The 15641-nt window shown below is 36.9% G+C and overlaps 1 protein-coding gene across 2 annotated transcripts in view; it reads left to right on the top strand.

Moving 5' to 3' along the window:
- The window catches only part of sas (stranded at second), a 48008-nt gene that overhangs the window by 26043 nt on the left and 6324 nt on the right, over window positions 1–15641 (top strand). For both annotated transcript variants that reach the window (XM_034977994.2, XM_034977993.2), the window contains exons 2-9: window positions 1811–1936; window positions 12059–12552; window positions 12733–12919; window positions 13272–13401; window positions 14325–14472; window positions 14558–14936; window positions 15030–15246; window positions 15384–15592. In XM_034977994.2, coding sequence (XP_034833885.1) covers window positions 1828–1936; window positions 12059–12552; window positions 12733–12919; window positions 13272–13401; window positions 14325–14472; window positions 14558–14936; window positions 15030–15246; window positions 15384–15592 — 1873 coding nt within the window. In that variant the 5' untranslated portion in view covers window positions 1811–1827. The remainder of the gene's footprint in view (window positions 1–1810; window positions 1937–12058; window positions 12553–12732; window positions 12920–13271; window positions 13402–14324; window positions 14473–14557; window positions 14937–15029; window positions 15247–15383; window positions 15593–15641) is intronic.

The raw sequence follows: 15641 nt of genomic DNA, 5'->3' as shown, positions 1-15641 counted from the left end.
AAATAAAAACAAGGCGTACTATTTCCTCAGAAACCAAGTTGCTTCTCAGAAAAACAGAGTTGATTTACTGGAACATTTGTCGTATTATGTACCTAATAAACTTTGGTAAAAAGTTATAACACTGGAAGTTCGTCGACCTCGATATTCTGTTAATCCAAAGTAATCCGAACTCCGCCCGGTAAGATGGAGGTCCCCAACTTCCACATTTACTGACAAATGATAATAATATAGAAGGTAGCTTTTTGAATGTTACCTATTTTATATTTTTATTGTGTATAGGATTTTCCCCGATTAACGTTAATTTATATAACGCCTATATATTTGACATTGGAAGCTGCTTCCACCATGCGCAATACTTAATGTTTGCGGATGACAAAAAAGTTTTCGCCAAAATACGTTCCATTGAAGATTGTTATAAATTACAAAAAGACCTCAATGCCTTGACAGAATACTACGCAAGGAACAGGATCTCAGTTAATGTTAAAAAGTGCCACCATATAACTTTGACTCGTAAAATAAATATAATTGAATTTGACTACATAATCAATGGCACAAACTTACCCAGAGTGACTACCGTTAGAGATCTGGGTATCCAAGTTGATACTAAACTTTCAATGGATGTCCATATTGATAAGGTAGTAAATAGAGCTTACAAACAATTGGGTTTCATCAAACGGGTAACCCGTTCTTTTAGTAATGTGGAATGCATAAAAACACTTTACTTCGCGTATGTCCGGAGTATTCTAGAATATGCGTGTAATATCTGGTCGCCTCAATACATAATATATGCCCATAGGCTTGAAACCATACAGAGGCAGTTTCTTAAATACTTAGCTTTTAAAGACTTTAAAAAATTTAATAGTTATGAGGAAGCGTGTACTCACTACGGTATCGGCTCACTGGAACATAGAAGGGAACAATGTGATATGTTGTTACTGCAAGCAATTTTAACCGGCTCAATCGATTGTCCTAGCTTACTCTCAGCCTTTTCATTTAATGCTCAACCTTTAAGAACGCGTCACACGCGCCTTCTAAATGTTCCCAAATCTAACTCAAATTATGCGCGAAATTCTATAATTCCACGCTTGGTACGTACTTATAACAATCAGTTCGCTGAGTTTGACTTATTTTACCTATCAAACAATAAATTTAAAAAGAAATTAAGAAACTATCATCGTAAAACAAAAAAAAGTAGCTAACATCTAAATATGCATGCAATCATACACTCCCATTTACACACACACACACATGCACTCACGCTCACACATACTCATAAGCACACACTCACACACGCATACACACACACATACAATCATACACACACTGTTGTAATTTTATTTTATTATTGTATATACCTACATTTATTCTAACTCTATTCTGTTAAAATAGTTTAATTATAATTTTAAGTAATCTCTTTTGGCCTTCTGTTATACCTAGATTTAAATTTAAATAATAATTATGTATTTACGCTGTTGATTACTTTCAAATAAACAAAAATAAAAAAAATAAAATTATTTTGTCTGAAACATAACTAAGTAAGTTACCTATTTTATACATCTGTGCAATTTGTTTTCATAGCAAAATTAAGATGAACCTTGATGCTGGGGTTTTTTTTCAAAGAAATGCATTCAAATTTTCCACAACAAGAGCATAAAACTTCAACAGATTTCCGGTGACAAGGGCATATTATTATGGCCTACGACCTACGTAGTCATAGTGCGCCTTTACGCATTACATTCAGCGAGATACTTTTATTTACCTTTAGTAAACTAAGGAAAACTAAAGCATAATTCTATGATGTTTTTCGCAGATGGAGCGGAAGCGGTGATGTCGCGGACCGCATGCGCAGCGGCGCTGGTGTGCGCGCTGGCCGTCGCCGCCGCCGCCTACACCGTCGACTGCAACCACGAATACACCGACTGCGATACGGAACTGAGTAAGTATTGACTTGGTTATTACGTAAGTCACCCATGGAAGAGTAGGAAGACTTATCATCAGCTGTAGATTGAGACGAGCTGCCCCACTCGTGGCTGTAAGAGTCGCTCGCGCATCGGCTTCTTTTTTACCTATTCTATATTTCACTTAGTTTCTTTTCTGTCCGTTGCACGTGATACCGCTAGTGTGGCTCCCCGCCGAATTACTCCAGCCAGCTGAGTTCATTTCAGAATCAAATAGTCCACCTAGGTCAGCGATAACCCCAGAAAGCGTTGCTGGGAAGCCAATGTAGGCTTCTCGTTGGGCAAATGCACCGCATTTAAGCAGAAGGGTATTCCGATGTCTCGTTATTCTCCATGCATGTTCTGTATACATAGAGGGCTGTCATTGATACATAATGGAGACGTATTTTTTTTAACGACCAGTGTCCATCGAAAGTAAAGAAATGATATTCAAATTCAGATAATATAGACGTTGCTTTTTTTGGCGGCAAGGGAGAGCGTAGTCTGATTTTTTGGCAACCTGGAGCTTAGTATGGTTAAGAGGCCGCCTGCCACAAGTACCAACTAGTAGACATACTAGTCACTTACTGGGATGGCCCCAATTTCTACGCACTACCTATGTGAAATGTATCTATACACTATCTGGCAGTGGGCAGGTCATGCCTGTTGTAGAGGCGATGGCCGTTGGAGCCGGAAATTCCTTGAGTGGAAACCGCGTTTAAGCAAGCGTAGTGTGGGACGCCCTCCAGCACGATAGACCGACGATATAAAGAGGCTGGCGGGAAGTGGCTGGATGAGGAAGGCTGAGGACTGGGTGTGGTGGCGCTCTTTAGGGAAGACCTATGTCCAACAGTGGACATCCACAGGTTGATGATGATGATGATGATGTGAAATTGTTTTGTCGAAATAAATGCTTTTGCATTTTGAATTTTTTGAAGATGTACGTAGAGGTACAGGGCTTATATAGTTGTGGGCAGCTGAATGCAAAGTCGATGGCTCCATATCCTCGCAAAGAACTTTCCTCGCGAAGCTGAAAGTTCGTTTACGGTCTGAAACAGGCTCAAAGCTGAAAAGTGGAATATTTGTGAAAGAATAAAGTCTATCCTCAATCCAAACTCGCATAATATCAGCGTTTTATCTACCTAGTTCGAATTTAATGGCGCGTTAGTCCGTAATTTTAGGCACAACCATAACAGTTTCGCTCTATGGTTAGAGCAGTTAGAGCGTGGCAAAACGCGTTTAGAACAAGTTTTTACGAATAAAGATTTATATGGATGAGCCGAAAAGAATAACCTACAGAATCTATTTTTAGTTCTTAATGGAATTTTTATAAGATGTTTTTATTAATCTGTAGTGTTTGTGGTATTTTGTTACAAGTCTTTTTTATGAGGAAGTTAGCACGCATATTAACATAATTTAGAACTAAGAGCTTGTATAAAAGTACCTATTATAAAACTAGCGAGCCGCTACACCTTCGCTCGGGCGATGTTTACTAAGTAGGTACCTATCCCCGATTCCCACATAATCCCCATAATCGGGGACATAATCCGCGACTTTTCCGGTCGATTTTCCAAATAAAATCTTTCACACAAACCTTAGTAGGTACCTATTGCAAAATGATAATGACTTAAACCTGTAAGAAACTAAAACCAATTCCCAAATCCCATGTAAATCCAATCCTACTGCTAGAACAAGTTTTAAAAAAAATTGATGAGCCAAAGTAAGTTTTTTTAAGTGTCTTTGAATATTCATGAATGCAAAATAATGTTTGACGTAATTTTTACGACTGTAAATTTTTAGCTTGAAATTTATTATATTGTACAAATAGGTAATGCAAATACTATGATGCGAAAAATAAAAATCGAACACTCATTTATATTATTAACTACGAGATATTTTTCTGAGCTTAAAAATACATCATTAATTAAGTTAGGTATTTGTTACCAAATGAACAGATACAAAGTTATGTGATACTCGTAGATATGATATAGGTAACAGTATATTATGTGTATATGTACATATATACTTAATACCTATTTCATACGTAGGTATGCTATATAATATAACTGCACTAAAAAGGCGCGATGACGAAAAAGGTCAGCAAAAATTTTCAACTTCTGTTCTGAGTCAGAGGCATGTGGGCTTAGCCATAATATTTTCGCCTAGTGGTTAAAAAATCTGCTAAACATTTGGGAGGTCGGGGGTTCAATCCCAAGCACGCGCCTGTAACTTTATTAAATGTCACTTGTTTTGACGCTGAAGCAAAACATCGTAAGGAAACCTGCAAGCCTGAGTGGAGCTGCAACCTACAACGTTCTCAAAGTTATGTGAAATTGACCAATCTGCACTTGGCCAGCGTGGCGGACTATGGCCTAAGCCCTTCTCAACAGAATTTTCAATAAATGTTTTTATGTGAATGTGTTTCGTTAGTGCAAATTCACGCCGGTACCTAAGACATATCAAATATCAACGAAAAGGGGGGACTGTAGTAATAAAATGACATGATGATTTGTATAGCGGTAGTTTATGGGGCTAGAAAGAGAATGATTGAATAAAAATCATGATATTTATTTATTTTTAACATTATATTAAAATATTACAATTAATTAACAATTAATTCACGTCACGTCACGGTATACGGAAGGCGAACAATGACGTCACGAGCCGATAAACGATAAATATTTTTCAATTTTTTAACCTGAAAATTCTATACGTAATTTCTGCGGTAAAATATTTTTAGCAGCATTTTAGTTATATATTTTAGTCAAAAGGCTGAGATACTTTTCATAAAACAGTCCAAGACCCTATTGCAAAACTTAACACGGAATATCTTTACTATTGAAAACGGTATTAAAAGAAGCAAAAGGAAAATGAAATGTGACGGAACCGCCGCGTTGTAGAGTCGTGAGTCGAGAGTCGAAGGAAGATCAACACATTCCGTTGGGCTTTGTTCTTTTTTAAATGTTTTCTTCACGGTTTTTATAGGAAGTGAGGCCACACGGCGGCGGTTATACCAGCCATTAAACAGTCTATCACAAATGGATCTCAGACACAGGTAGGTAGTGTATTAGGTACACTATAATTACACGTTATTTTATAACCACAATGAATCTACCTACTATTATACTTACCTATCTAACAGCTGTTATAAGATACGACATGGAAGTGATTAAAAATAAACTTGTTTATTATAAGGAAATTATTTGATCATCGTAACGTCCTACATCTTTAAGCACTATGTTTACTTAACCTTTTTATTTTGTAATCTTTCAACTCAACTGTATCGAGTTACTCATTAAAATTTGCTTCGAAATAACCACGTCTTGACTGGTGTCAGAGGTATTTTTAATTGGGTGATAATCTGAAGTAATATTTTTAAATCCTCCTTCTCTTTTGCAAATTAATTGTCTACTTTAATAATAATCTCACGGGCACGACCATTAATTATTTTCCTACTCATATTAAACCCAAAAAGGAAACAACAACTACTAACAAAAAACTTAACAACAATAAAAAAACAAAAACGAAACAAAATGTGCGAAATTGCAATCAAAACACGATACGCTTACTCTACCGACAGTTTTGTCAACGGTGCTGATTCAATATCTACTCATGTGCTTCAGTCTAGTGTTGACATAACTAAAATGGCGGCTACACGCATTAGCAATTTGCGGGACTTATACCTAATACCTACTTTCTAACCCATAAACAAACGTACGTCTCTATCGATGTAAATTGTCGCTTTGTCAGCTCTTCCGCGTTTCTGCTATTCAGTTCTGTGTACCTATGTGTAACAACTAATGTGTAACACCATTGTGTCTATCATTCAACTTTTTTTACGATTAGCTGTTTTGCTCAGCAGAAAATTGCACTCGCGATTACGTTTATCTTACTTCGCATTTACATCTACTCATGTGTTTACATTATGTAGGTACCTACATTATGCGGCAGAAAGCAATGTACATCGGCCTTTAGAATGACATTTCGTAGGCTTTGTAGAACGTTGTCTCTGGCACTCATACCTATATGACGTTTTGTCGGTCTCAACGACAGAGACAATGCTCTACAAATCTGCTATCTCCTTCTAAACTTCGATGTACATTGCTTTCGGTTGCGTACTGTACAATACATAAGCAATGTACTTAGCTCTACCTCACTACCTTGTGGGATGCTGAATGAAAAGTCTACCAAATGTAAGTAAGTGTTAGATATTTCTTCTCAGTTTATTCATCAGCAAATCACGCCAGTTGCGCGAATGCAGACGCCGTCACGCACCAGTTGCGCGGTTATGTCAACCACTGTGTTACTTACGTGCAGCAGCTGTTGCTTCAGTTAATCGTTGTTGAGGAAGATTTTCCGATCAATATCAACTGCAGTAATGACGTCAGCATTTCCCGCTCGCGTGCCTTTATATTGTTTAAGATTTTTGTTTTATTATTCCGGTACAAATTAACTCTTGACAGCGATCTCACTCAGTAGGTAGGTACTAAGAGATGACACATGTAAGCGGAGCAGGCTCACCTGAAATGGGTATGGCAGTTTTTATCAAACCATCTCCGATCAGTTTCGTTTCTACGCGGACCTTCTACGGATCTTCAAATTGACCCAGTCATGAATGGAATTTGGGACCTTCCACTGACCTCAGAACTCACCACTGTGCTGTGATGTGTGTGTGAGGTGACAAGCAGGTTTCCTCACGATGTTTCAGTCAAGCATGTTTTATTTAATTGCTTAAAACGCACATAACTCCGAAAAGTTAGAGGTGTGTGTCCGGAATCGAACCCCCGAGCTCCGACCTTTCGAAAGTCTTAAACACTAGACTATCACTATCACTAGATTAGTTAAAACTTATAATTAGGAAACACAATAATTATTTCTGCAAGTAATTAATTATATCATAAATAATTCTAATAAGTAGTTATTATGAGTTTATGATGCAATTCCAAGAACTACCTACATTGAAATCCCTTATTTAGTTGATTGAGTATTGGCATCAAGTACGTACGTAGTCTATGTACGTACTTGATGCCGATGCCGATACGTAGCCTACGTAGTCGTAAAATAACTCAAAATTAACCTTACCTAAACGTCTCAAAGTTTATTTTTGTCTAAATCTCTGAATCTCTAATCTACGATATCGTGATGGCATCACCATGCATCAACGTGTTGAACGCCATTGTTTTCCGACCTTGTTCCATTTGAAAAGCTTTGATGCGATCGAATAGGTGCGTTAAAGCTGGGAAAGTGAAGGTGTTTGGAGGTTAAAACAAGAAAATTACCTACTTAAAGACCTAAGCTAGACTTTAGCTATGAACTTAAAGAAAGAAAGAAAGAAAGGTGGCTGAGAGGTTTAGAAACATAATGCGTAGAGAATTGAAAAGTTTTACATTCAAATAAACTTTTATGAAGTGCTTTCGAATCGTCAAGTGAATCCATAGAAATACCTACCTTATACCTACCTACCAATCTAAGCTGTGATAGCCTAGTGGTTAGGAAGTCCGCCTCCTAATCGGAGGTCGAGGGTTCGATCCCGGGCACACATCGCTAACGTCTAAATGACAATTTCATAAATATTAAATAACATTTAGACTATCGTGAGTGATTTCGCGTGCGTAACTGAGTCTACATGGGTCTACTTGTTTTATGCCTATGTCTATTTCAGTAGTCTACCTATATTAATTGCCAGTAAATACAAAATCTTAACTGGACTCTGGACTGATCACATTTCTAATAGGTACCTATCTATAGAATGTTTATAAAGACGATATCGCTACCGGAATAGAAAGCTAAAGAAATTGAATCAATTTCAATTTCAAGTGTTAATTTTAAGTTACATTCCATTCTGATACGAGAAAATAAATATAAAGATGAAAATACCTAGTAACTAAATTGAAAATTGTAACAATGAACACAAACTGTTCCTAATCAACATTTTAAAACGTTATTGATTTCAAGTCACAAAACGTTCTAAAATGTAAGCTCTCGAATGTTCTCTCACGGATGTCCACCTGTTACTTGAACTTGAGATGTGAACGGATTTCCTTATGAGTTATGTGCGATGAGCAATGCACGAACCGATGCCGACGCTCTATCACGCATAAACACAAGTAGGGCGACCATCTTCATCCATTTTTGGAATAAATGACTTGATAATAAACGTGACGACGACGTGTACACATAGTCAAATCAGTAATGAGGAGATCCGTAAGAGAACTAGAGTAACCGACATAGCTCAACGGGTTGCGAAGCTGAAGTGGCAATGGGCAAGACCGTGGCGTGTGGAAGTCACAAGAGACTTATGTCCAGCACTGGACGTCTATCGGTTGATGATGATGATGTACACATAGTAGTGTAAACATTTAACATAAACTTTATTTAATTTAATTTTTATTCAGATACAAGTTAGCCCTTGATTGCAAACTCTGGTCTAATTTTTCTTGTGGTAAGGGGTGATGCAGTTTAAGATGAAAACGAGCTAACCTGGAAGGGATATGGCAGTTTCATTTAAACCCATAGGTGCGACTTTGATTTCTACTCGGCATCGCACCGGAACGCTCATGAACGCGGAATGAGAGATAGTTTCTCTCATCTGTGGGAACGCTAAATCGCTTGGCGGCTCGGCTTTGCCGGTAGGGTGGTAACTAGCAACGGCCGAAGCCTCCCACCAGACCAGTGGAAAATACTCGAATTTCCCCTGCCGGGAATCGAACCCGGGTCCTTCCACTTATAAGATCACAGCTAAGTTACTAAGTAGTTAAAGCTGGGCACTTCATCTGCATGGATTTAGATTTCTAAAAATCTCAAGGGAACTTTTTTGATTTTTCGAGATAAAAAGTATAGTAGACTTTGCAATATTTTATGACCTATATCCGTTTACGAGACGCAAGCTCAAATCTCTCTCTAACAAAATCAATAAGCACCCAAGGGATTTTTAAAATACCTAAATCCACAAAGACAAATTCGTCGAGATCATCTATCTATGTATTTGGTTCAGAGATACCTCACGTGCTTGAAAATCAAAGTTCCTGTGAGATTTTTGGAAAACCTTATAATATATACCCACACTGACGAAGTCGCGGGCAATATCTAATGCAATACTTTTAGAACTGTTCATCATCATCATGATCAACCCATCGCCAGCTCACTACAGAGCATGGGTCTCTCCTCAGAGTGAGAAGGGACCACGCTGGCCATGTGCGGATTGGTAGACTTCACACAAATTTGAGAACATTATGGAGAACTCTCAGACATGCAGGTTTTCTCACGATGTTTTCCTACGTCGTTAAAGCAAGTGATATTTAATTAATTAAAACGCACATAACTCCGAAAAGTTAGAGGTGCGTACCCGGGATTGAACCCCCTACCTTCGATTAGAAGGCGGAAGTCCTCAGAGTGAGAAGGGACCACGCTGGCCATGTGCGGATTGGTAGACTTCACACAACTTTGAGAACATTATGGAGAACTCTCAGACATGCAGGTTTTCTCGCGATGTTTTCCTTCGTCGTTAAAGCAAGTGATATTTAATTAATTAAAACGCACATAACTCCGAAAAGTTGGAGGTGCGTACCCGGGATTGAACCCCCTACCTTCGATTAGAAGGCGGAGTCCTAACCACTAGGTTATCACAGCTACTAACTAACTGCCAATTTAGATGTGTTTAGAACTGTTAATTTAGTGGAAAAGCATAAAATTGGGACACCCTACTGAAACCGTTTGGTAACCATAACGCTTATACAAGGAGCCGGATACACGATGCGTTTACGCAACTGTATGGACATAACGCGATATTAGTCATTAGCACAATATGTCATCGGTATTTTAAGGGTTTCACTTTTTCAAAATCTCAAGTATGCAAAGTGCCTAGATATTATGCTTCCTTGATGCGTTGTGATTGATCCCACATAACGAATAAAATTTTAACTATCAAAAGGAATTACATAATATTATGACATCAGGAAACAGGAAATAAGCCTATTAGTGGACTCGAGCGTGATTTTAGATTATAGCTACTATTCATAATAATCCTTTCCGTATTATTCCCCGTATTCCTCATATCTGAGGCTCGTACCATTTTCCATTAATGACGTAATGATCCCAGATCCTTCCGCATACAACTCAAACAAGAGAACGAGATTTTGACTCTTAGGTTTTACAGTATTATAGACACGGAGGAAACGAAAAGGCCAAATTCTATTCTAAAACGTCACCTATTCATGCCAACTTCCTGCTATCAACGCACAGCTCAAACTACTGGACGGATCAGGCTGAAATTTGGCATGAAGATAGCTATTATGACGTAGGCATCCGCTAAGAATTTTTGAAAATTCATCCCCTAAGGGGGTGAAATAGGGGTTTGAAATTTGTGTAGTCCACGCGGATGAAGTCGCGGGAATAAGCTAGTATGTATATAAATCAAAATATACGTAAGAAAGTTTAGGAATAAGTTAGAAGTTTTATTATGGTGTGGATTTTGTTCACTAGGTACTTGAATTTTAGAAAATATGGATATGATTTTAGACCAGAGTGACAGATAGATTATAGCTATTATACCGAATGAATTAGAACGTCCGAACGAAGTCCGAACGCCATCGCGTCTGACAATGTCGGTCAATACCACATTGTGAATGGGGCTGATTCTATAACGTATACAAATTAACCGGTCGGTGCAGTTCGAGCTTTTCGCGTCCTTTAGGTGACCTAGTTTGTGATAGCCGTGAAGATTAAGGTCGTTGATCATGCTTTAGGAACTAAGCACACATATAAAGTTGTTGACGCTCTCAGATTATTATTGATTGGACACAAATATTTGAGTAACGATTCTGATGATTTTATACTTTAATTGGCATACCTCAACGATGAAAATATATTTAAGAATCAGTACTGCCAATTAGTAAAATCATTACAACTGAAATATTTAATCTTTACAATCTGTAAGTGCCCATAATTACAATGGTGGTCTTAGGTCTTTTAGATCTCTTTCTTCGATCCGTATTTAACCAATTTAAAAAATTATAGTTCATATCATTTTCTATTACCGTCAAACAAGATCGTGTCAAGAACAAAACTGATAGGGATGATAATTTTAATAGATTATAATAGAGAATCGATACACAAGTCAGAATTGTAATAATTATAGGAGTTTCTGTTCCGTAGAAAGCAGAAGTAAAAGTCCACACACACCTCGTTTATGTTAGACTTACTCACTAATGACCAGAAATTTGCAATATTTATGAGCACGTACATCGTAGTTTAAAACAAAACTTGCATCATGCTCCCATACTATCTTTAATGTGAGCTATGATTAGACTTTGTACTTAATATGATGTAGGAAGAGCATTCCGAAAAAGTGATAGATTCACTTGACGATTCAAAATCACTTGTAAAAATTTATTTCTATTATTTTTACCATTATGTATCTTCTATAAATAAATATCACAATTCACAAACAACAATTTTATATGTACTACAATTTAAGCAATTAGGTATATACCTACAGTATTCAGTTTTACCCAATTTGTAAATTCAGTCGTATCTAATGGCATTTCTCATTCTGAAAAGACCCGTGCTCGTAAGTGAGCCTGCGTCAAGTAGAGATGATGATAATGGAACGTAATTCTAAGTCAATTATATCAATCGGATTCTACCTAATGCCAGTAAAATCGATTACAATAACGGTTCTATAGCAATTGACCAAGTTCCCATTACTCTTTCGTTGTATCATTAAATTATTGACGCTGAAACAATAGTTATAAGATTCGTGCCAACTGTTTGGTATCAATCTCACGGTATTCTCCATCAACTAATCTTGGTCGTCGTGGCATACCTCGTTTATAAGAAAATATCGTACACTTACGACAGGACTGACTTCTTAATGGTATTATTGATAGTCTCTAACTTTATGTACAAAATATAAATTTATTCTACCTGTATCCGTTATAGACTTTGAAACCATCCAACATTTTCATTAAAATGAAAATTAATGAGAAGGTGGTTTTAAAGTGGTGTTATAAATTTTTTAGCGAAGTAGCACTCGCCGGGTACCTATCCGCTAGTAGGTAAATTTATAAATTAAAATGAGAATTTTTGTCACCTTTAATTATGCGTTTGCAATTTTTTTACAGGTAAACTAACTGAAGATGAAGAGACTGCATCAACTTTACCACATAGAATACCGGCACCGATAGAAGTGGAATCGCCTGAAACAACAACTTCTACAACTACAACTGTACCAACAAGATCAACAACTGTCGAACAATTAACAAAAGAAAACAAAACAGAAACGCTTACACTTCCTGAAACTAACGAAGCCACAGAATCTATAGCGAGACCGAAGCCTAGGCTATTAAATTTAAATGTTGACGAATTACACAATTTCGCAACTGCGTTACATAATCAAACCAAAGGATCAAAAAAAGCTTTAGAAGATCTTAGTGATGTCAACTTGGATAACGAAGACGAGGATGAGCCTCCAAGATTAGTAGGAAACGACTCCAAAAATAAACAGATACCTGATAAATTTTATACTAACCTCCAAGCGCCTTTCAATCCCTTGATAACTTTTGAAAAATCTGAAGAAATAGAAGCAGTATGTAAAGAAAACGGAGTTACATATAAGGTTAGTAATTTAGTAAAGATAGTTTTAAGATTAGTAAAAAGATAAAATAACTAGCCAATCTAATTTAAAAGGAATGATAAGTGAGAAACTCTGTAGATTACAACTGTCATAAAACTTGCAAAATATGAATAATATTTTATTAGAGAAAATTCACGCTGCTTGAGAAATATTTTATTACAGATAGGTGAACGAATAGAAAGAGGCTGTGAAGAAACTTGTGAGTGTTCGCCAGGTGGGCTTTTTGATTGCTCGTCGCGATGCAAACATCCATTCATACGTCGTGGCAGGCGTCTCAGCGATCCCCTGTGTTTTGAATCTCCGGTCGACGAATGCTGTTCCATTATTGCTTGCGCTACAGGGACTGGAGGTAATTTATATTTGCATTTAAGCTTTAAAATTTCTTACCTTTCCGTAAAGTTATTTAGTGTTTCCAGTCTACAAATCAAAGTTAAAAAATTAATATACAGTCACATATATTTGTACAGGATATAATAATGAGGTACCTCTTTATGTACAAATACGTATCACTTGTCAGCTTCGATCTGAGATCTTGCAGATTTTTCGTTACATAAATATGTAACTAATGTTTCGATAGGTCAGAAAGATTCTTTCAAAACTCTAAAGCTTTTTATCGGGATGTTATTATGTTTCATCTCTAAAAAATACTATGTGCTTCTCCGAACCACTTGAATGAACCGTTGTAAATATTGTTTATGTAGACACAAAAACAACGACCCTGGAGGTGTGTCGTTACGGCAATGAAACTTACCCAGTGGGCGGAAAGTGGAATATTAAATGCGAACAAACTTGCACTTGCGAGGAGCATTCCGTCATCACTTGTAAACCGAGGTGAGTCATCAACGAGTTGTAATTCAAAATTGTACCGCAAAAACGTCTACACCTACTACAAATTTTCGGTGTAGGTATAACTGCGCTTTCTATTCATTCACAGATCCATAGTCCTTAGTCCTTACTCGTATTTTCGTTTATACCTACTAGTTTAATTACCTACATGGTACCAAGTTTATTTATGTCGCATATCAAATTTTTAATATGAGCAATACGTCTCGTTAAAGTTTAAATCAAAATTGACGCTGTACGTAACTGTTGTTCAAAATTTTTTATTGATGAACAGGTTCTTGGATCTTAAATGGCTTTTGTAGATTGGCAAGGTAATTTAATGTGGCCCCGGTATTTTGTCTGGTTTAAACGGGATTTATATTTCCTTATAAACTAACAGTACTGTAAAACCAAGTCTCCTGCACCATGTTACGAACAAAACATTATTTTGCTAACACGTTAGTGAAACATAATTAGCTAACAGGCCGTCCACTGTGACTTTCGAGTATAGAACATTTTTTTTAATGAGTTCTGACTTATTCGAGAGTTCACTTATTTTCTTTTTCTACCTTTGAATTGCCCCTTAAGGCTAATCCATTTTGCATTTATTTCTTTTACTGAAATTTTTATGATCTTCTAAATTTCGGAAAAAGCATCTAGCTTTTGTTTTATTTTTATGCTCATTAGAAAGAGCGTCCCAAATAACAGGTCTTGCTCGTATTAATTGTATAAAATACAAAGTATTCTCCTCATTCCAGTCTATTAAACCGATAAAGTAAACTAAAAACAAAAAAAATTACGAGAAGTGTCGAGCATAATACGGAATGAATTATAATAACATGTTATATACTAGCAAACAAATAACATGGCGCAGGAGACCCGGCTTTATGGAGTTTAATATACCTGCAAGCTTGGAATGTTGTTTATTTTAGGTGTAAGCGTCTACCGCAATCAGACAAATGTATCAACGTGCAGGATCCACATGACGAATGCTGTGAAGTACAAATTTGTGACGTTTCTCAGGATGTCCATGAAGAACCTATTGATAATAGTACAAGTACCACAACAACTACAACAGAGGTAAATCACATAAAAGGAACATGATGTAGTAGGTACCTGTAGTGACACGTATTGAATAGAAGATCTAATAAAGTATATTTTTTAGATACCAAAAGGATTGCAGGATATAATAATTCCACAGAACACATATCGCCCATTAGTCTTGACTGAACCTATTGGCTCAATAAAAGTCTTGCAAAACAATAGTGTCCAAATTAATCTTATGCATCCGAATAAAAGCGATGATCCCATTCACTTATTATTGAGCAGCGATGGAGGGAAAACCTATAGTAACATAGAATTGAAATATTCCAATTTAATTCTTAATCTTGAAGGAGGCAAAGATTATATAGTCAAAACTAAAGAAACTGGGACCAAATTTAATTTTACAATAACAGCGTCCGACGTTGGTAATGAAGTCCCGGAAGAGACATTTAATACAACGAAAGTTGGTTGTTATCATGATGGAGAGTTCTATGGAATTGGTATGTTTGTTAACTTTATCACTTAATCCATAAGACCTAACATTGAACGATGACTAATGTCTTCGGCGTTTCATTAAATTTATTTAATTTCAGGTGATGAATTTCAAATTGGTTGTACGGAACTGTGCGAGTGCACTGGACAAGACAGTAGAGAATGTGCTCCTCTGATTTGTCCTTCTCATGTTGGTTTGGAACTTGTATCGAAAGGTTGTGTGCGATGGGCTCCGAACCCACCACCTCAACCCCCAAATTGTTGTCCAAGGACTGCGCGGTGCTTGAGTGATGGAACTTGTCATTTTAACGGTGTGGCGTAAGTGGGTTTACTTTGCTGAACATTATTTTACATATCTACGATAAAAAACTTCAAGAGGTATCAGTATCTGCTACTATTGTTTTATATTGTAAAATTGGATAACTAAGTCATTTTGGATTATTTTTTTCTTTTAGAATTCCAAATTGGAGCGAAGTACCTCTAGAATTAACAGGTTGTGAGCAGCATTGTTTTTGTGAAAATGGTGAACTAGATTGCCAAGAAGCATGCAATCCACTGCCGCCGATACCTCCTCAAACATTACGATGTCCACCTCAGCATCGACCGGCACCTGTAAATATATCCGACGACGACTGTTGCAAGCAATGGGGTTGCGTGCCCCATGGTAAGCAAGCACTTGATCGACGTTTTAGGCTTACTTTTTAAGGAGCAAA

This window comes from Maniola hyperantus, chromosome 18, assembly GCF_902806685.2.
Source record: "Maniola hyperantus chromosome 18, iAphHyp1.2, whole genome shotgun sequence".
In the NCBI taxonomy this organism is placed as follows: domain Eukaryota; kingdom Metazoa; phylum Arthropoda; class Insecta; order Lepidoptera; family Nymphalidae; genus Maniola; species Maniola hyperantus.
Note: the sequence above shows the minus strand (reverse complement) of the source record. Positions and strands in the feature narration are given on the sequence as shown.